At 31.9% G+C, this 26948-nt stretch overlaps 1 protein-coding gene across 1 annotated transcript; it reads right to left on the bottom strand.

Moving 5' to 3' along the window:
- Window positions 1–6414: 6414 nt before the first annotated feature.
- Window positions 6415–25231, bottom strand: LOC139526936 (uncharacterized). Its single transcript, XM_071322121.1, has 9 exons — window positions 25123–25231; window positions 15563–15695; window positions 13680–13923; window positions 13139–13206; window positions 11131–11185; window positions 10303–10382; window positions 8273–8375; window positions 7232–7340; window positions 6415–6771 (listed from the first exon to the last, which is right to left on the bottom strand). The coding sequence occupies exons 2-9, from the start codon at window positions 15676–15678 to the stop codon at window positions 6611–6613; spliced, it is 936 nt and encodes a 311-aa protein (XP_071178222.1). The 5' UTR covers window positions 15679–15695; window positions 25123–25231; the 3' UTR covers window positions 6415–6610.
- Window positions 25232–26948: the final 1717 nt, after the last annotated feature.

Genomic DNA, 26948 nt, shown 5'->3' with positions numbered 1-26948 from the left:
CAAAAAATCAAATGGTCGTCCTCTGAATAAGTTATTTCTAATTTTATAAATTTAAGACTTGTAAATTTTAAACCGAACGTATACTCACTTTCCTTGTATATCAACCTTGGCTTCTGTTTCATGTTAACAATAAGTTAAACTATCCTTACATCAATCTAGACTCTTAACTTAATTTAGCTTTTGACAAATTGTCTCCAAATCAGATGGTTAAGAAGTGTTTACATGAAGGTGTTAAATCTCTCAATATAGGTAACCAATGGAAATCAATACTAACCATTATCATATTATACACCTATTTCATTGCGTTGATCCAAATCAACGAGTCGTCTCGAGATATTTAATAAAATTATGGTAAAACGTATTTACATAAATGTATATAATGTATCACTCAAATGACTTCTTTCAATTATGCACTTAAATAAGAAGGGATAAATTCTTTATCAAGAACAAACATAAACCAGATGCTCCGCAGGGCGCAGCTTTATACGACCGCAGAGTTTGAACCCTGAACGGTTGGGGCAAGTATGGACACAACATTCAAGCTGGATTCAGCTCTAAATTTGGATTGTGATTAAATAGTTAACACAGCATAGGTTTCTGACACAGAATGAATGTGGTCTAATGAACTTAAAATACTTTTTTTTCCTTTGAGCAATTCACTATGCTGTTGAATATTAATCCTCTCAAAAAAATGTTTGAAGAAATTTTCTTTTTATTTATGAAATCTGAAATGAGAAAAATTTAACCCCCCCTTTCCCTTTTTCCAAAACTGATCTCAATTCAAATTTCTAATGGAGTTTGCAACAATAACTACTCATTTAAATACATCATAAAATATTAAAATGTAACAAAAGGTGCTTGTTATCACTGAACGGTAAAGATTGTTTTAATTTATCAGTTGGTAGTAACAGTGAATATACATTGTATATTATATAAAACAATGATTTAAGTTGATTCAACTACTATTCTGGACAAAGAAAGATAACTCCAATCAATTGAAAATTTCTTGCTATTGCACAATATTGTGCAATTAGATATTTCTTGCTATTGCGCAATACTGTGCAATTGAAAATATTTGCTATTGCACAATACTGTGCAATTGAAGATTTCTTGCTATTGCGCAATACTGTGCAATTGAAAATTTCTTGCTATTGCACAATACTGTGCAATTGAAGATTTCTTGCTATTGCTGAATACTGTGCAATTGAAAATTTCTTGCTATTGCACAATACTCAATATAATAATTTTGGATCCTGATTTGAAACAACTTGAAAACTGGGCCCATAATCAAAAATCTAAGTACATGTTTAGATTCAGAATATCAAAAAAGCTCAAGAATTCAATTTTTGTTAAAATCAAACTTAGTTTAATTTTGGACCCTTTGCCAGGACTTTAATGTAGACCAATTTGAAAACGGGACAAAAAATTAAGAATCTACATACACAATAAGATTTGTCATATCAAAGAACCCCAATTATTCAATTTTTGATGAAATCAAACAAAGTTTAATTTGGGCCCGATATGGACCAACTTGAAAACTGGGCCAATAATCAAAAATCTAAGTACATTTTTAGAATCAGCATATCAAAGAACCCCAAGGATTCAATTTTTGTCAAAATCAAACTTAGTTTAATTTTGGACCCTTTGGACCTTAATGTAGACCAATTTGAAAACGGGACCAAAAATTAAGAATCTACATACACAGTTTGATTCGGCATATCAAAGAACCCCAATTATTCATTTTTTGATGAATCAAGCAAAGTTTAATTTGGGCCCGATATGGACCAACTTGAAAACTGGGCCAATAATCAAAAATCTAAGTACATTTTTAGATTCAGCATATCAAAGAACCCCAAGGATTCAATTTTTGTCAAAATCAAACTAAGTTTAATTTTGGACCCTTTGGACCTTAATGTAGACCAATTTGAAAACGGGACCAAAAATTAAGAATCTACATACACAGTTAGATTCGGCATATCAAAGAACCCCAATTATTCAATTTTTGATGAAATCAAACTAAGTTCAATTTTGGACCCTTTGGGCCCCTTTTTCCTAAACTGTTGGGCCCAAAACTCCCAAAATCAAACCCAACCTTCCTTTTGTGGTCATAAACCTTGTGTCAAAATTTCATAGATTTCTATTTACTTAAACTTAAGTTATTGTGCGAAAAACCAAGAAAATGCTTATTCGGGCCCTTTTTGGCCCCCAATTCCTGAAATGTTGGGATCAAAACTCCCAAAATCAATCCCAACCTTCCTTTTGTGGTCATAAACCTCATAGATTTCTATTCACTTTTACTAAAGTTAGAGTGCGAAAACTAAAAGTATTCGGACGACGACGACGACGCAAACGACGACGCCAACGTGATAGCAAAATACGAAGAAAAATTAAAATTTTTGCGGTCGTATAAAAACAGCTAATTTTAATAAAATGTTCATATGACGGCGACATATTCTTTCAATTAGTTTAATTCCGGTCTGGAGATGACATGTCAGTAACTACTAGAAGTCCTTTCTTACAGTATGCACCATTGTAATTGTGCTTAATTTCTTTTGTTACCTTTTCGGACTTGGGATTCATCTTCAATGGAGTTTCACTGTGCGTATTGCTGTGTTTATTCAACATTGCCTACAGGAAGGGGGTTTCAGATCTGACATATGCATGTTTGCGCCTCTAATCTTTGTCAGTCGTGTTTGGTTTTTGATTTTAGTTCATTTATATGTTTTGGAGTTGTGAAATTCATTTTCATTGTACTAGTACACATTTTTGTAAAGGTGACAGCTGAAACCCGCCTCCGGGTGGGGTTTCTTCGCATTTTGAAGACCCAATGGTTGGCGTAGACTGTTTTCTGCTCTTTGGTAGCGTTTACGTTCTTATCTCTTTTGACACATTAACCATTTCTATTCTCAATTCTATTTTATTACAAATACAATATGTTTGTAGTATTTGAACAAATTGCCATCATGACTGAAATTTTGAACATGGCTCCACTGTTATACCTGAAGGTATATCTTTTATACCAAGAATATCACTAGATAGGGAAAAAAATAGCCGATGAATGAAAGGAGACAGAAAGCAACCGATAAAAAAATACTTACAGGGAAAATATTTACAAACAATTTGATTTACGATTCTAAAGATTTCTACTGTTCCCATGAGGACTAAAATGGGGCGTTATGTTTAACATTGCCAATATGAATATATTCATTAAGTCATTTTAGAAACTTTTGTGAAGTTATAGAAGTTCCAAGGTATACAAATGTGAATATTTTAATAAATTCTTCCTACAGCCGGACAGATATATATTATATTGTCCCCTTATGAAGTTATGGGATCAATAAAACCATAATTGACTGGTTATTTTTTCACCAAATGCTAAATATGAAAATAATATATTATAAAAAAAACATATCATATCTTTGTAAAATCTAACATATGAAATAAGCTTTTCTAGATTTTTGAAGAGAATTGACCACAGCAAGATATTGTTGAAAAAATGGAGAAACTTGATGCAAAGCATTATTATTTACTGTTTCATTGTATTTTTAATAGAAAAGGAGGACTTTGTGGTAAATAAACCTTGATTTTTATAGAAAATCCACATCCTTTTTTACAGAGATTTTCGTTATAAAAATTGGAACATAGATTACTCACTTGCTTTTCTATGATGTGCTAGCTTTTATTTTTTTTTCTAAGCAACCTGTAAATTCCAAAACACCTCGTGCTGAGTCACTTAAGTTGAGCGCACCCTAAAAGGTGTACTTGATTAGGTCCATATTTATAATTTTTTTAACCAATAAATACATTAATAAACTTGTTTGAAGGAAATCAATGCTAGCACTGCATGCGATAATCAAAAATATGAGAGTACAAGGTTAAGGCTGTGGATTTTCTATAAAATTTCAATATGTTTATCATTGAATCGACACAAGGGTACATAATCCTGAAGTACCAGATTATACTCATTTAGTGGTAATCACTCCTATCAAGAGTGACAGTCTCTAACAATAGGGTTAATACCTTGGCTTGATTGCCTTCCCTAACATTTAAGTTTCTATTTTTCATATAAGGCAAAAAGCTACAAATTGGTAAAACTGAGGGCAATAACACTAATAAGGATTCGACTAATGATTTTGACCATGTAAGACTTAGTTGTAGATCCTGTCAATCTTATTATTTGCAGTTTAACATTTCTCTGTATCTATAAGAGATTTTAAGATAATATCCAAAACAAACAAAAAATTGCCAAGTTTAGTCCTGTATGTCATTAGGAGAAGATTTCTCTAAAAATTAACAGATGATGAGGGACAATGGACAAAGGACACCAAGCGTTGAGTTAAGCACCATTGGCCTTTTGGGTCAGGCAAGATTAAAATCAAATGTAAAATCAAACAACAACAAAAAAATAACTTTCAATATTAAATAAAGGCAACAGTAGTATACCGCTGTTCAAAACTCATAAATCCAGGGACAAAAAACAAAATCGGGGTAACAAACTAAAACCGAGGGAAACGCATTAAATATAAGAGGAGAACAACGACATAACACCGAAACGTAACACACACAGAAACGGACCAAGCATCAGACAAAACACCACGAGAATAACAAATATAACATGAAAACCAAATACATGAATTTGGGATAGACAAGTACCGTGCCACGTCTGATCTCAATATCTCAAAAATAAGAGAAAACACAAACGACTCAACGTTAAAATGCAACACACACAGAAACGAACAATAATATAACAATGGCCATCTTCCTGACTTGGTACAGGACACTTTTAAAGGGGAATAAAAGTGGTGGGTTGAACCTGGTTTTGTGGCATGCCAAACCTCGCACTTTAATGGCAAAGTTAAATATAACATTGAAATGACAACATAATATTACAGGACTACATTACAAATAAATAGGAGAACATATTAGACAAAGAAAAACATGATTAATAGATAACAAAAAGCATCAGGTTTAAAATTCAATAGGCCAAAAACGCGCCTTGTCCACACAGGACTTACAAGTGACGCCCAGATATCAAAGATCGAAAGTGAAAAAAGTACAAAGTTGTACAGCACTGGAGATAAAAAGTTGAAAAGGTTTCGCCAAATACGGCATTGTTTTTATGCCCGGGATAAGAACATTCTTATTATATAGAACAATTCATGCTATTGCAAACAGTAAATTTTATCAAATGAATATGAAAGAGATATACATAAAGAAACTGAAGTATTAACTAATTACAGAAAACTAAACCCGAATACATAACGCCCAGATATAAAAGATCGAAAGTGAAAAAGGTACAAAGTTGTACAGCACTGAAGATCAAAAGTTGAAAAGGTTTTGCCAAATACGGCATTGTTTTTATGCCCGGGATAAGAACATCCTTATTATATAGAACAATTCATGCTATTGCAAACAGTAAATTTTGACAAATGAATATGAAAGAGATATACATAATGAAACTGAAGTATTAACTAATTACAGAAAACTAAACCCGAATACATAATGCTATTAAAGTTTAACACAGAATAGACACACCCGAATCAGTCCAGGCGTCAACGTAATTACAAAAATGTGACGTCACATACGATGGCGAAAATGCTCCATGTACATTGTATATAACCTCATGTTTTGCTTCATATATTGTGTATTGATACAATACATTGTTATAGGACTTGCAAATTACTATTATTCTATAAAAGCTATCAATCATCTTCATGTAACAGCAATATTTTTTATTGTACTTGATACTATTGTGCACGTCAAGAATTGTTAACAGTTTTTAAAGATTTAAAGTTTTTCTCTCATTAGCAGGGGCCTCAGTGGCCTTGTGGTCTAAGTTGTAACTACTGCAAATCACTAACAAGTCAACACTGAGGTTGTGAGTTCTAACCCCACTCTCGCAGGTGCACTCGACTCCAATCTTAATTGAAAAGGATTTTCAGTTTTCCTATGGAAGATCATGGTTTTTTATCCAGGCACTCAGCTTTCTCCACCAATAAAAACTTGCCGCCTAAATGTGGTGCTTAAGTGGGGTTAAAACAACAAAAATCATATCAAATCTCTCATACCATTAGACCAGTAGGCTAATAAGCTAAAGAAGAAAAATAATAAATAAATATCAAATGAGAAAATTAACTGCCTGGGTTATGTACAAAACAATAAACAAATCTGATTTAAAGCAACAAATGACTACCACTGAATTACAGGCTCATAAATTGGGACAGCAATAAACAGAATGTGGCAGGGTTAAGTATGTTCGTGATGTTTACTTGTGCCAATTTCTCTATCTATTATGGAAGTTCTTTATAACAATTTCAAAAATGTTTAAAAGTATTTTATTTATGTCTATTTCACTTGAAAATATTCAAATATCACCTTCAATATTGAGACATTGCCTGATAATAAATCCATTCATCTCATTCTGCGATTTCTATGTATATTCAAAGAGAATAACGGACTTGACTTTATACATAGCTAAATCTGTCTATACCAAACAATTTTATCACAACATATTTCGATTGTTCTTCCATACTTGTTTACCTGTTTTCACAGAACACCTGTCTAATGTATAATATATTCTCAATCACAAAAGGGTTTAGTTCAGACTGTATCATAATTTATTCTTCTTAGTCAAATGATGCAATATAATTCCTGTAGCTACTGAAACATTTAATGAGTCCACGAGTGGGTGCACGGTCGGAGCAGGATGTACACAAACATGATCATCACACAAAGAAGATATTTTAAACTTCATTCCTTTTTCTTCATTTCCTTCAAATACAAAAAAAATACAATTAGTTTATTGAAAAAATAATAGTTAAACACTTGATAACAAGAATTTACAATAATATATATTATAGAGTAATGAATTATATGAATATGGTACATCATGCTCGGCACCTAATACCATATTTCCTTGTTCAGTAAACTGCAAAATCTGGGTCAAAACCCTAATTTTACATATATTTTGATAAGTCCAAATCATACTGCATGAATGAAAAACCGCTTCCTAAACTTAGAACATCTAAAGTTTCTTCACCAGGAATATATGAATCAGGTTTCAAAGTTGTTTATTGATAAACTATCTGAAACACGGAACTTTAGCCCAAATCATCCTCATGTTCAGTGATCCATGCAATCAGAAAACAAATCGGATTTTTTCATATATCTTTTTTTTAAATTTCATATTATATATAAAACATTTTTTATTGTATTCAAAATCAATACCAACCTATGATCAGTAATGTTGGGTGTCTGACTTGGTACTGTTCTATAGGTATGCTTATGTTCTCCTCATCTAAACTTGCTCCAATAACTCTTCCTCCAAAATCTTTCCATTCCTACATAAAATATAAAAAGATATATTAAACTGAATGAAACATCATGATTACAGAACTAAAAATAGGATTTCCCTAATGTTGACTTATTTATAGATCTAGCTTTGCAGATCATTTTTACTGTTCATATTTTCTCTTTATCTGTTTTTTTAAGATAATTTTCAAAAATGCAACAAAAAAGTTCAAATTGTGATTTAAGGATCAAAACTCTAAGGACAATCACTAATATAGGAATTCATTGATAATTTTTCCTCACTCAATCTATTATGGTTTTCAAGATATCTAACAATAAGTTGTGTTTTATCCAAATCTTTTTCTTAAACTTGGCAGGTGGCAATGTTGGTTGATTTTCAGGAACAAAAATCATGTAACTTTAAGCAAGGTACCCTAAAATCAATCAGTATAAGTTCTATTTAAGTTGGCCAGTGTTCTTAAACAAGAGATGACAACACTGGGCAATGACAAACTCTAAATGATGAGAATCAATCACTTGCTAAAAAGAAATAACATGTGTGTCTGTAAGAAAAATGTGGGAAGTGAGTGATGTTGTTTGTCTAATTCAGTTTCCTCAAGTTTTTGACAAAAAAAAAATACAAATTTCTTTTTGCTACCAGTATTCATATAAGTAAAATCAAAATTGAGTATAAGAACTGTTCCATGAAAACATACATTAGACCCAGGGAGGGCACTTTAAAATCTCATCAACAGGTGGGAGTCAAGTAAATTAAATTGAAAGTAAAATTTAATACATAGTTTACCACATTTTGGAAGTGCCTTTTTTAAAGTTCAATGCATGTTTAATTTCTCACTACATTGAAGACCTGTTGGTCACCTTCTGCTGTTGTTTTTTCTATGGTCGGATTGTTGTCTCTTTGACACATTCTCCATTTCCATTCTCAATTTTATTAAATGGGACAACCCTAACAAAAACTTACCTTTATCAATTTTACTATAGATTCATCATTTCTAACTTGTGATATGTTCATAACTTCCATACCACCAGAACTAGCTTTACTGACCATAGGTGTTAGAGAACATCTGTAAAAAAAACTCCAAATATAGTTATCTAAAGCACAAAAAAAACCCATCCAATTTGTATGCTACAACAATGTAATATGTAATCCACAATAAACAGTTTTAGTATAGTTAAATTGAATAAGGTTCATAAATATAGAAATCTGTTATACAAAAAAAAAACAAGGCAGTCTTTCTACTGCTTTTTTTACTTCTTAAATTAAATTCATTTGTATAACATCAGAAATTCATTTGGAAAATTTATTAATTACACATTTTAAAAAAACCTAAGTTATCATTATAATGATAAAAATTAAGCTAAGCTTCTTCAAAAGACAAAAAAATATGTTGATAGGAACATTTGAGAATTCATGAGTCCCTATCCTGAAGGTCACCAAACCTGAACTTAAATAAGAGGGTTCAAACTACATTTCTTTCTAATGTAAAGCATTCTAGAACTTAGCTTCTTACATTTTGCAATCAATAGGGGCTACATAAATTTTTAAGATAAAGTTATCAAAATTGGTGTTTTATTTCATGGTCTAGACATTGTAAATGATGGCCTTTTCCTTAGTCAACAAATGTTATTGTAGTTTGCACAAACAAAATATAAGAGTAAAGACTATAAAAATTGACATTCAGAAAGAAGTTTGATTATTAAGTTTCACTAGAACACACCCGTGATATCGCGGGTCTGTGACTGAATTAAAGAATATAACTATGCGTAAGCCTTATTTTAGTATTGGTTTTGTCATCTGATAAAGTCATGCCTATTATAAGATGCACAGTTTTCTCTGCTTTCAACATCTTTCTGTTTGAACCCGTCGACCTGGAACTTATCAATTATTGGTATTATTAATTTTATTTGGAAAACAAAAGGGCCTGGAAAGGTTTTTTTTAATCAACAGCATTGTCTTTTATGAGTTATAAATAAAGTTGAATTCTTTGATTCACTGTTTTACGTCATTCCGGCTAACAAATTGAAAACTGTACATGCTGAACCTATATGCCTTATTTTAAGTCCAGATTTTTATTATTCGTATTGTTATCCAAGTCAGGAAGATGGCCATTGTTATATTATTGTTCGTTTCTGTGTGTGTTGCATTTTAACGTTGAGTCGTTTGTGTTTTCTCTTATTTTTGAGATATTGAGATCAGACGTGGCACGGTACTTGTCTATCCCAAATTCATGTATTTGGTTTTCTTGTTATATTTTTTATTCTCGTGGTGTTTTGTCTGATGCTTGGTCCGTTTCTGTGTGTGTTACGTTTCGGTGTTATGTCGTTGTTCTCCTCTTATATTTAATGCGTTTCCCTCGGTTTTAGTTTGTTACCCCGATTTTGTTTTTTGTCCCTGGATTTATGAGTTTTGAACAGCGGTATACTACTGTTGCATTTATTTAGAAAGTCATACTGGTTAAAATACTACAATCGGGAACAATGTGACAATGATTGAATTTAGTAGTGTCAACCCTGTGATTACGACCCGTGTATATAGCAAAATCCTAAATACAGCGTTTGCTGGTGCGCCTGTCAGATGCGGAACGTACAGATAAGGTAATAGGTAATAGGTGAATATACTATTAGTATCGGTATCGGATTCGACCCGGAACTTCTTAATTATTGACAATTTTAATTATGTGGAAAACAAAAGGGTCTGGAGTGGTGTAATTTTTAATCAACAGCATTGTACTATATTTGTTATATATAAAGTTGAATTCTTTGATTCATCTTTTTTACGTGATGACGGCTGACAAATTGGACCTCGTAATTTTAGTATTATAGATTTCCCCAAATAACTCCCCTCAGAGACATTAGCTTCAGCCCTGAAACTGTTACATATATCAGTGATGACAGAGGCCTAACATCTCCTTTTATACCAGATGATCTAACACAAAAAAATATAAATTAAATTATAGAAATACAAATAAACACAAATAAACACAAGCTTACGTATGTACTGTTGGTAAGACAACATTTTCCACACCAAGGAAATGACAGGATCTTAGTACTGCTCCTAAATTATGCACATCCTGTAACAAAATGAGGTAAATAAATACTTTGTAGTATTTCAGTTTTTAAAGTCATAAGAAACCTCAAATCAAAAAAAATCATGCATATGTTTTTTCATAACTAAATAGATAGTTTTCATTATACAACTTATGCACATATACTTTTTTCTGAAGAAAATTCTTTCATTTGTCCACATTTAGAAGAAGTTCACTTATTTTTTCATATGACTTTAAGTTAGACAGCTAGTCTGTATCCACTTAATTATATTTTTTTCCCATTCTAATTTTTATCAATAGTTTTGTAACTTTATTTGATTTACTGATTGATTGGCGTTTAACACCACTTTTACCACTATTGAGATGTTTTGTAACCGTCAGTTTTTATTGGTGGAGGAAGCCAGAGTGCCCTGGAGAGAATCACAGACCTTTGGTAGGAAAACTGACAATCCTAGTTAATAAAGATGGAATTGAGTGCACCTGCTTCGTTCAGGATACCAGCTTACAACCTCAATGTTGACAGGTTAGTAATACAGAAGATGAACTATTTCGACCAAACCAAAGAGGCCCCTCTAAAACTTTATGAGTGAAAAAAAATAAAAAGTTGAAATTATTTTTGAAAGAGATAAGAACACAGTCTATGTAACTATGTAGGTAAAACTTTTTGTATGCCTATTGATCTGTCACTAAGAAACATCATTATAAATCAGTAAACACACTCAACAAATACTAGAGAAAGAAGCTTTTTTTAATTTTGAGGTCTACAACATACCTTTACTCTATAGGGCAGTAACCAAACAGGAAAATTGTTATTCATATCTTCTTTCCTGAAAAAATCAAAGAAGGTTTAATGACAAAGGTTTTTCATATCTATCAATCTTTGAAGTTCCTATAGTATTAACATAATTAAAAAGTAATCTAATAAAAATGCTTAAGCATTTAGTGCTGAACATGCTGAAAGCAAACAGTTTCATAGCAGATCTAGTCAAACCAAAGATAATACATTCTACTTGGTAAACACAAATTATTTCTGTCCTGAACAAAAATTGATAAGTTGAGAGTCAGGACTATGTATTCAGGCAGAAGCAAATGTTTATGCAATACATGTATAGGAAAGATGTACTGACATAAGAGGTCTCTAAACACATTAACTCCAAATGGAGCTTTTGTTAGTAGAAGCCATATTTATTATATGTGCTTCAGCTGGGGGGAAATGTAAAAGCATAAAAATATAGTAATATAGCCAATACACATAATTAACAGCGTTTTGTGATGTTTCATAGCCTGACTGGTTTCGGTCCAAAACTCTAGCTACTGGATACCGAATCTATATAAATAGGGTGTAAATGTGAGCCAAAATTTGTTCCTGTGAAAAAAGTTCCAGTGGAACTAATATCACAGGAAATATGTTCTGGGAGAACTTTTTTCATAGATAATTTCAATATAATTTGTTCCATCTCTATGAAATAAGTTCCACACTTTACCTGGTGAAATAAGTACCGGGTTGGTGAAATTTGTTCCTTACCTAGTGAAATAGGTTCCAGGTTTATGAGATTTGTTCCTTACCTGGTGAAATAAGTTCTGGGTTTGTGAAATTTGTTCCTCACCTGGTAAAATAAGTTCCTAGTTTGTGAAATATGTTCCACTGGTTAAACAGGTTATCTTATATATACTGAACATTTGTCATCAATGAGTTAAAGTTATCATTCAAGTGCATTATAAAAATAAGTATAATATATTGATAATATAATAAATGAAAAATGTAAATCATCCAATAAGAATCTTGTGGACTATAGCAAAATATCAAAATGACAGTCCCACTTTGAGCCAGAAAAGAGTAGGATAAGAAAAATCTTTCAGAAAAAATTAAAGTCAAAGATGAACATGAACATATGAACTAATTTGAAAAGGACAAAATAACTGATTAATGATTCCAAAAGACATGAAGAAACAAAAGACACACTCTTTTGAAACTGTTCCATGACAAGTACATGTATGACTAGAAACAGGGCCATGACAGTTAACAATTGCACATGTATCCCATGCCAGCACACTCAGTACAGCATTTAGCTTGCTTTATAATTTAAGTGTAACAAGAAAATGTTTCGCTGTGCAATATGTTGCAGAGGTACTTATTTCAGTGAAAATAGGTTTGAGAAGAACTTATTCATTGATTTCTTTGAAATATGTACATATTGGTCTTAAACTAATATCACAGGAACTTATTTAAAACTTTTAATATTAACTGGAACAAAATTCATGGAGCTATGATATTTGTTCTGGAACTTATTTCATATTTGGTCAAAAAATAAGTTCCGGAACAAATTTTACAGTGCTGGAACATATTTTCTGTGATATAAGTTCCGGCGGAACATATTTCCTATGAAATTTGTTCCAGCGGAACAAATGTCACGCCGGAACATATTTTTTGTTACAAAAACATTAATCCACCATACTGCCTCTAATAAAGGTCTGTTTTGGACCGAAACCGGTCAGGCTATGAAACATCACCAGACACTGTAAATTATGTGTATTGGCATATCTACTATATTTTTATGCAGAATTAAATGTTTATTTGTTGACTTTGAAATTGTCAGTAAGCAAACATGCTGATCTTTATATTCCAGAGGATTTTTTCTGATAATTTTTTATGCTATAAAATCATTAACATTTTCTCTGTACATATAATAATAATGTTGCCTTTAAATGTGCATCTAATACCTCTCTCAACCTTAAAAAAGCTTTTCTTTATATTACAACATTAACACTGTTATCCATACCTCGTGTTGACATACTTTGGGAAGTCTAGTTCTGGAACTATTAGAGGACTGGCATCTAAACATATTCCCTGAAACAATAATGTAAACATTTGAAATATCATATGTTTTAATATTGATTGATTGTTTGTTGCTTTAATAAAAATCATATAAATTTACATAATCATAGTACTATGAACTGCCAAAGCATATAACTATCTGTTATATTCGTTTTTTGTAACCACCATGAGTTTTTTAGTTGGACACCAAATGTAACCAGAGACTTATGTTTCTTATTTAAAGGAATTTCACATTCTTTTCCACTGGGTCTTCAATCCCCAACCTCTGTTTAACAAGGCATCGCTCTTACTAAATGAAACCAGAATGTGTCCATAGTACATGGATGCCCCACTTGCACTATTATTTTCTATGTTTTAAGTTGATTGGATTTCAACTTCATCAAAAACTACCTTGACTAAAAACTCTAACCTGAAGTGGGACAGACAGACGGATAGACAAACAATCTGGAAAACACCAGGCCCCTAGTTGGGGCATAAACAAATACCTGATGAGGCTTGTCCTCTGACAACCTATCTAACATCTGTTTGTTTACAAATTCTTTTCTCTCCACCAGACCCTCAGCACTTAGTGATACATTGATAAATGACTGGTTCCCGGTCTCCTGATTTGGTGTATTCTTCACAAATAAGGTGAACAGTTTTCTTCTCCTTGCCGACAGTGCTAGTTCTATTGGATGTATCCCGAATATAATCTCTCCTTTAATAGGAAACGGTAACTTTTTCTTCTTTCTGAAAAATAAATATATCGAACATTTTTTACTTTTAAGAAAAATAAATGTGCAATGTCACATGTAAACATTTATTTTATTTAAAAAATCAAGTTAAAATGCATGTAATGATCGAAAAAGTACTGCTAATTACAGTCTAACAAATAAGAAAAATATGTTCCAAACAGCCATCTACATTAATTCTAATTAACAATTTGTTATAATGCTGAAGATGCCTTATCTATTCAACCTCACCAGTGTCACTGTGGGATCATCTGGAGAAGCAATATTCAATACAGGTCTCATAGTCAAAATGTAAATAAGAGTCTCATTCATGTATATCAACAATTGAAAATAGGAATCAGGCTGGAATTATTTTTTTAAATGACAGATTTTACTGTTAGTCCAGTCAAACTAAGTTTTAACCACAAACTAATTGCAACAGAAAATGTTTAGTTCTAAGCTATAGCATTAAGCCCGAAATATACAGAGAAAAAAGTCCCATCAAATCTAACTTGAGGAAATCTCAAAATCAGCATTTTAAATTTCCTATGGAAATTAACATTTGAAGGGGAGATAACTCCGCAAAAATGAATCTTTTTTAGTCTGTTTTTGGTTGATTTTGGATGTAAAGTATGATACTTTGATGGGGTTATAAGTTCTTATTTGATATTATTATATAATCGTATGCTTATGTTATGTACAAAACTGTTTTATTTTTCCTCAAGTTATATTTTATGGGATTTTTTTCTGTAAAATTGAGAATGGAAATGGGGACTGTGTCAAAGAGACAACAACCCGACCATAGAAAAAACAACAGCAGAAGATTCACCGACAGGTCTGTGTATATTTGAGGTATAATGCTAAAGATTAAAACTAAAAAATCTTCTGTTGCAATTACTTTAAGGTTAGGGTCAAGTTTATGCTAGATTGACTGGACTATGTGGATTCATTTATGTTCGTGGGTACCAATTTTCTTGGATTGAGGAAAAATTTTCATTTTTAGGTGGAAATTTGATTTCAGGGTTTTGCCAAAGTCTGCATACATTTCTTTACAACATCTGAGCTGGGTCGAATAGAAATCGGCCTAATGCTCATAGGCATATCAATGCATTTGTAAACTTATTTCGGGTTGAAGAAAAACTCTAGATGCAAAGTTTTATACTGTTTGAAAATTTAGTTGCTATAAGAACCCCACAAAATAGATCAAAAGTAATCTTTTATTACGTATCTAAATGTTTCAAAATCAATCAAAGTCTTATATACAGGTTTATGTGCACTTGCATGAGGTCAATTTCTATCTGACGCAGTTCATTTGTTATTCATTGGACATTGAAATGTGTGGTTCCTAGGCAACCATGAAATCCTGGAAAATTGGTATCCATCGTATAATAATAAATCCACTGTAGTCATGATAGAATGGTGCTTACTGATTACTTTTTAACTCAAGCTTGGGGGTTTAAAATTTTTAATATAACTATTTCATAAGAACGGCTTAAAGACTGTTTAAATGGCTGATTTAAAAATTTAGAGATATGCAAACTTTCTCAATCATACATCAAAGTCTTGTAAATGAGATCTAAATGTATAGCATTGTGGAATATTAACCTATATTCCAAGTAACTTTTTCCTGTTCTCATATTAATTCTATACAATCATACTTATGATAATTTGTTTTCACACTACTGGTTGCCTGTCTTAGCTGGATCCTACATGGAAAGAATGTTCTTCTGCACACAATACAGAATGATACACTAAACAGGTTCCTCATAGTCATAAACTCTTAATCCAAATCTAAAAAAAAATAAAAGAAAGTCATTCATTGAAGCTAATATACATGTAATTCAGTCATTTGTCATTGGTTGATGTCTGTCATAGTTGTTTTTCGTAAATTGTTAAAAATGCTATACTATGGGCCGTTTGTTTTCTAATTTGGATTCGTTTATGTTTTTCATGTCTGGGCCTTTGGAAGCCAAATATACAGTCATGACCGACCGGTAAGGGCTTTTCACAATGTTGATGACTGTACAGTTGTCACAGAATAGAAATACCTTCATAATATAAGGAAGAAATATTCTAGAATATTATTTCCACAGGAATAAATATTACAGTATAAGGTCCTAATGGAATAAATGGTATAGAATATTTGTTCCAACAGGAATAGGTATTATGACATTGTTTATAACAAAGTTTCCAGTGGAACTTCCGTTAGTTCGGAACAAATATACGTTGACACAGTTGCCTTTAAACTGCTTACATTTGCTTTATTTGAACTTTGGTGTATAGTTCTCGGATCCTCTATCATTGGCAATCATACCTCATCTCCTTATTTTTATAAAGAATTCTATCCAAAATATCTCCTTAGACATATGACATTGTATGAGGACCAAAGAAAAAAAAAACTTTTAATAGAAATTTATATCTAGAGACAATTTAGAAGAATTTAAAATACAACTTGCATTTCTTTTCAATCTCCAATACACAAGCACTTTTCTCCAAAAAGTTGTACTGATATACTAATTAAGTACAGTCAAATCTGCTTAAAGACCAAACAGCCTATTGTTTATGCGCATCAACTAACGCAACTTGGTAGTGACATTAAAGATCTATGACCTTGTTTCTAGCAATGAAAAAACGTCAAATTATATCGTCGTATTTCGCACTTTTCACGGATTCCAACATGGTGTACACTTAAAAATACGTCTCCCAAGAAAAGAGGAAGTATATAAGCGTCGCGCTGATATCTTGTGGATATAACACAAATGGACACAAAAGATACTACACTATATTTAACCTTCGTTCTAATAAAAATTATAAAATATAAATTTTGTTATCTACTTTTTGCATTTGCGCCGATCTGCAATTCTTTTTTTTTTATTCTTTCACATGCGTATATTTGCGCCGATCTGCATTTCATTTCTTTTTATTCTTTCACCTGCGTAGATTTTGTTTTTCATTTGCGCCGATTGTGTACAGGTTAATTAGATAGGTGAAAGTTATTTGTATGCCCCATTTATGGTCATTATGTTTTCTGGTCTGTGCATCCGTTTGTCCGTTTGTTCGTCCGTCTTTCCTGCTTCAGGTCAAATTTTTTGGTTAAAGTTTTGGACAAGGTAGTTTTTGATGAAGTTGAAGTCTCATCAACTTAAAACTTAGTACACATGTTCCTTATATGATCCTTCTAATTTTAATGTCAATTTTTCAAAATTTCAAAAATTGAGAATTCAGAAGGTTAGGCCGATAAACAATTATTCCTAGAAGTTTTGACATACTGGCAACGTATGGATGTAACTGATGTCTGGATGATTCTCGTAAAATAATGTCCGATCTTGCAATGAAGTTAAAATCTATTTATTCTGCTTATTTGACAAAATCTTATAGTCAAAATAAAATTATGACAAAGGATCATTGTCGTTTGTCATTTGTTTCATTTCAAATTGTCTTAAGGCAGCAACCATTTGATTTTCTGGGGGGGCTATGGGTTTTTTTTCTGGACAAATTTTTTTTTTCGCCTGCGGCGAAAAACAATTTATATTTTTCGCGACAAATCGAAAACAATTTTTTTCCTTCAATTTTAGCATTACATATAGTGGCAGCTGAGGGTGAAACAAACAATTTTTTTTTCTCAGAATCAAAAACAAATTATTTTTTTCTCCAAAAACTGGAAACAAACTTTTTTTTCCAAAAAAAAACCATAGCCCCCCCCCCCCCCCCCCCCCCCCCAGAAAATCAAATGGTTGGAAAAGCATTTCGCCTGATCTCACTGAAGCTTACAGCTAATTTCCTACTGTATGTAGATCAACACTTTGGTTAGCTTGCTTGCTTTATTTGTATATTTTTTATAATGATATTTTGATAACGTCCAATTCGATTTAAATATGATATATACAGGTTTACATACCTATATATGAAGATGTCAATTTTAATTACAAAGCTTGGATAAATATTTATACAAACAAAGCAAGGAAGCCAACCATAGTTTTATCCTACATGCATTAGGAAATTAGCTGTAAGGCAAAACATATTAATAAAATTAATACTCAGCGAATGTGAATTAAATTCAAAATTTTCTGTGTTTAAAACTAAATTGTCGTAAATTTAACTTATAAATGACAAAAACAATTGCTCCAAGAATGATATCCAACCTTTCATTTAGCTACAACTTTGACCGGAAAGATTGACAACGTATTTAGATTTTCAATGCCGTCAACAATCTTGTCTTTGTTTTAATTTCCAAAATTTAGATTTATGATATTTTATCCTGTTGGATAAATCTTACTTTGTAGTTTTGAACTGAAAATTATTTCTAAATTAATTTTTGAATTAAAAACTTTTTGAATTTTATATTTACTGTCTCGATTATTCAAAACATGTGAGGTAGTAATAACAGGGATTGTATTTTATGATAGATGTATAACGTTTTAGAATCAAAAACTTTAATTCATATTTTATACCTATGATTTTAATTTCCTTATATACTGTATATTAAATATTCAGAAATAATGATTTCACAAACTAGATGGAATAATTTCTATTCGTTCGTCTTAGTCTGGGAAAATAATGGTATAAAAAAGTCCTTTCATGCTTTTGTATGTCCATCTGTCGAATGAGTTCGTTACAGCAAACTTCTGAAATTGACGCGAAAAAACCCCCCACACATGTAGTCTGATATATATATAGTCAAATACTCTGTAAGTAAGCAAGCGCCATCTTTCATTTCTTTATTTATTTTCAATAATTATGCTAATGAGGGACAGAGGATAAGAACATACGTTCCTAACAAAAGAAGCGTGAAAGGTTATTTCAAACATTTTCTATTCCGACGGTTGGTGTTTCTGAGGGCTAATATTGTGCGGCAACAACATCATAAGATCTGATACTGATACATGCATTTAATCTCTTGTATAACCGGATAAGAAAGTAAGTGAATATATAGTCGTTATTCTTGGAAATTTAAATGTTGGTTTCAAACGTCCAATTTGCGATTTTTTTCAAATAGTTCGCCAGCAAGGAAAGTTTGTACTATGACATCAGATGCAATGTTCTGAAGAAAGACAACTCTTATCTTCAAAACGAACAAGAAAAAAACATGAAAATTACCCAAAACTTTTTTGAAAGTTCGGTGACATACACTTTTTTTTACTTTATTTTGAAGAGAACACATGGCACTTTCCTACTTGAAATTTTTATGAAGAAATCACAGGTAGATATTTTTTTGTATGGGAAACGTTTTTCATTTTTACTTTTTATTTTTGGAGGGAATGAAATAAATCATATTTTTAAAGATCAAAACAATATGAGTCTTAAACTCTTGAACCTGTATTTGACAGATACAAATCTACTGTTTAACAGTCAGGGGACTTACTTAAATAAGTGATTTTCTAAATCACTGATTCAAGTAACATTATTTCCATAAAGGTTGGAAGTTAGAGTTGTCTTTCTTTAATAATCACCTATTTAAGTAGTACAAATTAATCACTAGAAGAAGTGATTTAATTTTATTGTAGCTTTAAATATAATATACTAATGATCCAGGGACTAATTATGTTTCTAAACTTATCAGAACCAACATCTGTGTTGTCTAGGATGACCAGGTCATTTCAGGTGATGACCTTGTACTGAATCTAGGATAATGACATAAAAATCACTTGTTTAAGTATCAGATCTCAATTTCCTTCCCAAAAATCACTTCTTTAAGTATCATTCTTTTTATAACCCCCACTAATTTCAACACCCCCGAACAGTGAAATTGTTATCGCGAACAGTAGAATTTTATTACATAATATGAAAGATGAAACCTTGAACTTCACAGGAAAAATACTTCCACTGCTGGGAAAATATCAGTTCATTATATAAAGCGATTATTATAGCATTATTTCAACTAAAATAGAATTTTCAGCTAAATGATAGCATCAAAGGCATAAACCTTGCTACTTAAAAGAAGCAAAAAGTTCATTTTTTTTTAATTTTACTAATTAAAAGATATTATTTAAACCTATGTGTTTAAAATTTTGAAAAAACTACATAATCCCAATTTGTGACAAAACCTCGAATTTGCTACTCAAATAAGTGATTTGAAAATCATTTATTTCAGTAAGTCCCCTGACTGTTTAACGTGAAACAAGAATTATGCTTGTAGGTTTGATATAAAGGATTTTTTGAGAGTTTAGATAACAAGCAAATATTATGTTAATATTCAGGAAAACACGAAACTGGGGTTGCTATAGTGACAAAACTAAGTCGATGACCTCCATTTTTTTTCATCACATTTTGTTCTCCAAATCATGAAATACCTTCACACAAAATTTTAAAGAAAAAAAACTGGTAGAAATGAATAGGCTGTTTGGTCTTTAAGAGACCACCTGTATCATGTGTATCAAGCAAAAACCTGTGAACATACACCTAATCGCTCTTTATTCCATTCCAGATATAAGTTCTAAAATTACACAACTTTTTTCATCAAGTTGAAGCTATCTGGCCCTGTTTAAACAATGCACCATGCATGATACTTTTTAATAAGACCTGTTTAAACTACCGTAAATACTTCAAACAAAATATTTTTTTTACTTCAATTTTCATTTCGAGAAAGTGGATCATACTCTATCATGGCTATCAAAGTTTTTTAATGGTGGCTTTCTAAAGTTTTCCCTCCATCAGCTCACTACTGATGACCTCTATTTTCCGCGGCATGACCCAAACAGGAAGTTGTGTAAATGACTGCTTTTCCCAGATTGGACTAAACAGCAATATAAAGGTGTATTATATAGGCGAGTGATATGAGAGCCAAATTTACATTTTTAATGCACCTACCTAACACACGGCTAAATTGTATATCACTGGAAAGCTAAGAATGTGTACTTTCTAAATATCCCGGTCGTCAAAAGAAATTATGGTGCATTTTTTTTTAAATCGAGGTCAAAGGTCATGGGTGCAATTTCAATTCACGGATACTTCCAGTAGAAAAATCTAGTCAAAACAAATGCAAAAACGAAACAATTTTACAGGAATGCTGTATTACTGTTGGAAAAATATATTTCTATCATAGTATTAATTAATTTTGGTTGATTTTAACGGTAACGCATGTTACGTAACGTTTTCTCTCGGAATATTTGAAAATCAACCATTAAGTCACACAAATGTATATGTAGTCGCCCTTGCATTATCTAAATCTTATAATACCTCCATATCATTTGATTGCACGTATTTACAAACACATATCTGCAAATTTGATATAAAATAATCCGAAACAAAATATTTGAAGCAAGGGGGAAATATAACATATGACATATTTTGAATTGTTTAGAAAAGTCCCATGATGAGCTGTACATTAAAATTGAGGAAGTGTATGGTCTCCTGTTAATTTGAAAGCCTGTCAACCGCTTCAAGATCAGACAACCATAGGGCAGAATTATTTTATTATTGTAGTGCAATATGTTGAGTCTGGATCATATCGCAATTTCATTTACATCACTAAATCAGATATGATAAGAGTAGTCTAACTAACATTACTAAAATGAGTAAAGTGCTACTAGTATATTTATATCAACAAAATTGTGACAATTTTAATATAAAACATCACAAGGAAAATATGATCACTCATTGTACATCAAACTAAGTTTGATTTTACTTTAGTCGGCCGCCGTGTATCTTGAGATATCTAACTAATCAAACAACACTTGACAAAGTAGTTTGTACTTATTTTGAATTACGCTAGTGATGACGTTCGGCTTCTTTGGCACTAAGTATTACTTTTTTATATCTTGTTTCACCGTTTCAAACGGAGGACACGGTTATCCTAATATTGAACCTTTTATTTGGCTTTCTTATGTTAAAATTCCGTTAGAGTATAACCTAAATGATCGAAACGTCGGACCAATGGGATGTTGGACCATTTAGGTGTCGAAATCTTGCGATATCGGAATATTATAGCTTCATTTTAACTTGTAATCTCACCATTCTTATCGGTCAACATATCCATACAAAGACAACTTCCTTGGCATGGGCATATATCAGTACAGCAGAGGTTTTGCTCAAAGCGGACACAAGATCTACTATATACAGATTGAATTAAAAATTGGGAATGGACATGAGGGATTTGTCAAAGAGACACCAACCCGTTCAAAAAGCAGGCAACGGCCGAAGATCACCAATGGGTCATCAATGCAGCAAGAAACTCCCAAACCCGGAGGCGTTCTTCAGCTGGCCCATAAACAAAAATGTACTAGTTTGAAATGATAATGGACGTCATACTAAGCTTCGAAATATACTCAAGAAATAATAATAAAAAATCACACAAAACTAAGAAAGGCCAGAGGCTCCTGATTTGGGACAGGCGTAAAATTGCGCCGGGGTTAAACATGTTTTTGGAGATCTCAACCCTCCCCCTATACCTATACCAATGCGTGAACAGATCAAATCTTGTAGCAATTTGGATGACATCATACCGGACCGATGTTGCCTTTTACCAAACCAAAGTCATACGGAGAACTTTTATTGTTTCTGTAGTTAGGTCGACTTGTCTTGGATAAAATGTTGACCCCCAGAAGAAAAATAATGCCACGTAGAATGTATGCCCCATTTTCAATTTTTCTAATCTCTTGAGCAGTCAAACTTGTTAATAGTTATCAAAGGTGTGTCCATAAATACGGTGCATTTGTAATAATAAACCTAAATGAAAAAGAGTAAAAAAAATATTTATAGATATACATACATTCTACTAACGCCATACATCTAAGAACTTTGTCAATAGGAATATCGTACGCTTTATTAACTGCGGCAGATGCGCCATCATCCAAAAGACAATACAGAAATGTTTTTAAAGCAGGTGGCATAATTTTAATTGAATAATCCAGTGAAATGTTTTTAGATAATGGATATTCATCTGATTGGATTACAACTTTACCCCATATATGCTTCCGTAAAATACTAGTAGCTGCATAAAGTGCTTGCAACCAGTTTCGCAGTCACTGCTCAGATCTTTGAATTTGACAGACTGTATATAACTGTCATTTTAAACGAGTAATTTTCCGTCATTACGGCATAAGACAAAATTATAGAGCTACTGTATACAATATTGGATGTACCTTGGCCTCGTTGATGCTGTATATATGTAACTATAAATTGACCATATATTTTTAGTTTTTGTTGAAGCTGATAATATGTTCTGTAGTTTTCTCGTCGGCTATTCTGGGGCAGAAATTTATTAAGCCCGGTTAACTGACCAAGTAATTAAAGTTGTTAACCAGAATACTTCCTTGTGTACAGGCACGTCATCTTTAATCGTCGAAATGTTAGTAAAAGCTGTTTTATGTTCAGAATTAAATAGCTCTTTACTTTCTGATTTCAAATTTTGTAACAAATATTTAGCGATGCAAGCTCGATGGTATAAAGATTTAATAGTAAAATTATCATGAGTTATTTTGTAAATCAGATCATTGTAGGAGATATATGTAGTAACACTCAATACAGCTTGAGTTTGCTCCTCAAAGGATACCTTATAAAGTTGTGTACCTTGCTTATAGGCTTTATAAATTTGCAAAATATACAAACAGACAAATCAGAATGAGTTATAGATCTACTGCCCTCGTTGATATATGAGAAGAGACTGGTCGGCAGAATTGGTACATGAAGTACAAAATCTTTGTACAGCGGACAAAACAGAAGATGATAGGTTGTGCTTACTTTTAAAATATTTATAGAAAATCTTATGATATTTTGTATTTTCAAATGGGATGTTTTAATTTTTTTTCATATTCATCGACCAGTCTTCTGTAAACTTCATCTTTTAGTTTTCCCACAGCGGCAATCATTTAAGTGTTTAACTACATAGTTTCTATGTAGTAAATACATGACAGACTTTGCATATCTATGTCAATCAATGGATAGTTTTTGCTTTTTAGCATAGAAATGGTTTCATTGTGAACTGGACTGTGAAAAGTTTGACACGACTCGGAAGATTTTCTACAATTTTCCGATACGATTCCTTTTTTAGAAAGGGGTAATTCTACAGAACTCAAAAATTATGTTTTACTTAAATTTGATCTTAATTTCGGACGATTTCATATCTATTTAAGCTACACTGATGTTAAAGATAGAAATAGAACCGTTTAAATATGATTTATAGTACTCTAATAGCACTATTAAGTACACGGAAATCGACTAATATATTCAGTAAAAAAACGATAACGAAATAGATAAGGGATTCCGGAAACTATAGTGATTTTACCCAACATCATAAAATTACAGAAACTCGTGATTTTAAGAAATGTTGAGATAAAGTCTTGATCTTGAATGAAAAAACGATAACTGATGAGTAATTTGGTGTGTTCTAAAACGGATAGAGTGCAAAATCATTTAATAAAAATTTAATTGTAGATCCGAAAAGGTCAGGATTATGAAAATTTTCGTACAAAATGTCAAATATTTAGAAGGAATGCAAAAGCATGCGGATTTGCATTTGTAAATAATGTTTTTCATTATTCTAAGAATCTAATTCACTTAATTATTCTGTCTAAAAGAAGAGATACGACTAATTTCCTTTGCTTGAAAAACATGTCGTAGTTTTATAATTTTCAACTAATTTCCGAAATAAACGTCAATTTTACAAAAACTGCACCGTACGATTTTGTGACGACCGGGCAAAAATCAAAGTTAAATCATTATTCTTTCATTTAAAAAAGAAATTAGCCGTGTGTTAGGTGGGTGCATTAAAGTCCTTAACTAGACGTCTTTTTCAAATATTACACTCGCCTAATAAGACCACCAATTTTAGATCCCTCTGTAGAATATTTCATATAGCAGTATAGATTGAACAGTCTATAGATATTAAAAGACCACCTGTCTTAAGAGAACAGTTTTTTGCTCTCTCTAAAGTGGTCTCTTAAAACAGGTTTGACTGTAATTTGATTTTACTTTTTAAAGACAATAATGCCTGTGGTCCCGCATTGCAAAGTTACTCATGCAAAATTATTGATACTTGTCGTTTTCAATTATCAGATTAGTACAAGACTTGAATTTAGTAGTTGATATAGAGCTAAATTTATGGTCAATATATAGACTTAAAAAGTCTTTATAAACATGATAAATGTCCCACTCCAAACGTTGCTTAGTTTGACCCCCTCCCCCTTTTCAAAATCGTTGAACAGCATCTAGAAGTCATAAAAGACATGTGCCTTTGACAATTCCTTGTCAAAACAGTGTCATTTGCAGTTAAACTAATCACTTTTATGATTGTAGTAACGGCTGGTTTAAATTTGGCATCTGCATCGGTCTTTTAAAACATGTGCTGTTCATTTTTTTTGTAAACAAGGGATACCATTGGTAAGGGGAGTGAAACTATTAACAAATTGTTAACTATTCAAAAGATTTTGCTCATAATTAATGGGGAATTTGATTTATATGTGATTATTTGGTTATTTTTTTAGTGTTTATTTGATTACCACGCCAAATATTTCATGATTATGATTATTTGATAATCTTGGACTGGATTTTTTATTATTTGATTATCTTGTTTTAAAAAATAATTAACTGATTCGTTATATCGGATTATCTGGGCAAAACATGCATTTTTCATTATGTCATGTGCCAGTGACCCGGGCAGGGGCCAATCATGAATGATTACTTAGTCAATACCATGAGGCGGGCCTCATTCATAAATATTCCGATGTAAACTTATATAATTTGATGAAAAAAGTAAAAACACAAAAATACTGAACTCCGAGGAAAATTCAAAAAGGATAGTCCAAAATCAAATGGCAAAATCAAAAGTCCAAACACATCAAACGAATGGATAACAACTGTCATATTCCTGACTTGGTACAGGCATTTTCTTATGGTATCAGGTCCGTTCGCGCCCAATATAGTTTCGCACCCTACACGTTCGCACCTCACATTTTCGCCGCCCACGTCCGTTCGCACCCTACATGTTCGCGCCCAATTTTTAATAAAATTTAAGTTAAATTGTTAGAAACTATTCATATGAATATAACAAATAATTGTTATGTAGAAAATTGTGGATTGAACCTGGTTTTATATCTAGCTAATTTATAAAAGTTAAACCTCTCACTTGTATGACAGTCACATCAAATTCCATTACATTGTCAACGATGCGTGAACAAAACAAACATACTCAATAAGTAAAAATGTCAAAAATAGGGGTACAGCAGTCAACATTGTGTTATCATCTTAATCACTATAAAACAACAAATGTATTTAAACGAAGAAGCACAAAAAGGCATACACCAAATTAAACATCCTCATTTTGCCTATCTTATACGATTTTATTTATCTATGTAAAATCTACCCGTAAAGGATGGTTTTCATTACTGGTGTAAAATTGAGAGTTTGAAGCAATTTCCATAGTGATGCCCCATTGATGGAAAAGACTATAATTTCAAAACAGCTAGTATTGTATAGTACTGCGAATGGGTGATAAAGATAGAGATTTTTTTCGTCATATTTTGATACTCGGAGAATTCAAAAACTGTACATCGATCAACCTATCAAATCTGATCGAATTTAGAGTCGGATTTTGATGGTTTCTTAGGCCCTCCCATTTTTGTTGAAAGACTTGGTAGATTATTTAGGGAATCACTGAAGCATGACCGAAGCGGGGCCCCACTTAATAGGCGTTATAGTGCCCACCTGCTTACAGAACGAAAACAATATCGTTATTGTTCATATCACTTAATTAAATATAATGACTTAGTCTACAACACATACCTGATCATACCTGGTTATTCCTAATATTTTCATTCTACTTAGCGAAATCTGCACAGCAATATTGTTAACATTTTTAAAGATATCATTTTAAACAATTTATGACATGTGGAAAGATTAAGCAATCCTAGCTAATGTTTTTCGTCGCTTTTTACCTACATAATCAATCTGTACTTTTTTAAGTTCCAATTAAATAAAATAAGACTTAAATGGGCACTGGCTGGCAAATTCATGTTCACCGATCATTCCGATTTGACTCAAATTCTCATATTCGAATTAAAACATACTTAAATGAATTTCCAAATTAAAAAAATCTAAAATAAACAATTA

Source organism: Mytilus edulis, chromosome 6, assembly GCF_963676685.1.
Source record: "Mytilus edulis chromosome 6, xbMytEdul2.2, whole genome shotgun sequence".
NCBI lineage: Eukaryota > Metazoa > Mollusca > Bivalvia > Mytilida > Mytilidae > Mytilus > Mytilus edulis.
This window is presented reverse-complemented; position numbering and strand designations above follow the sequence as displayed.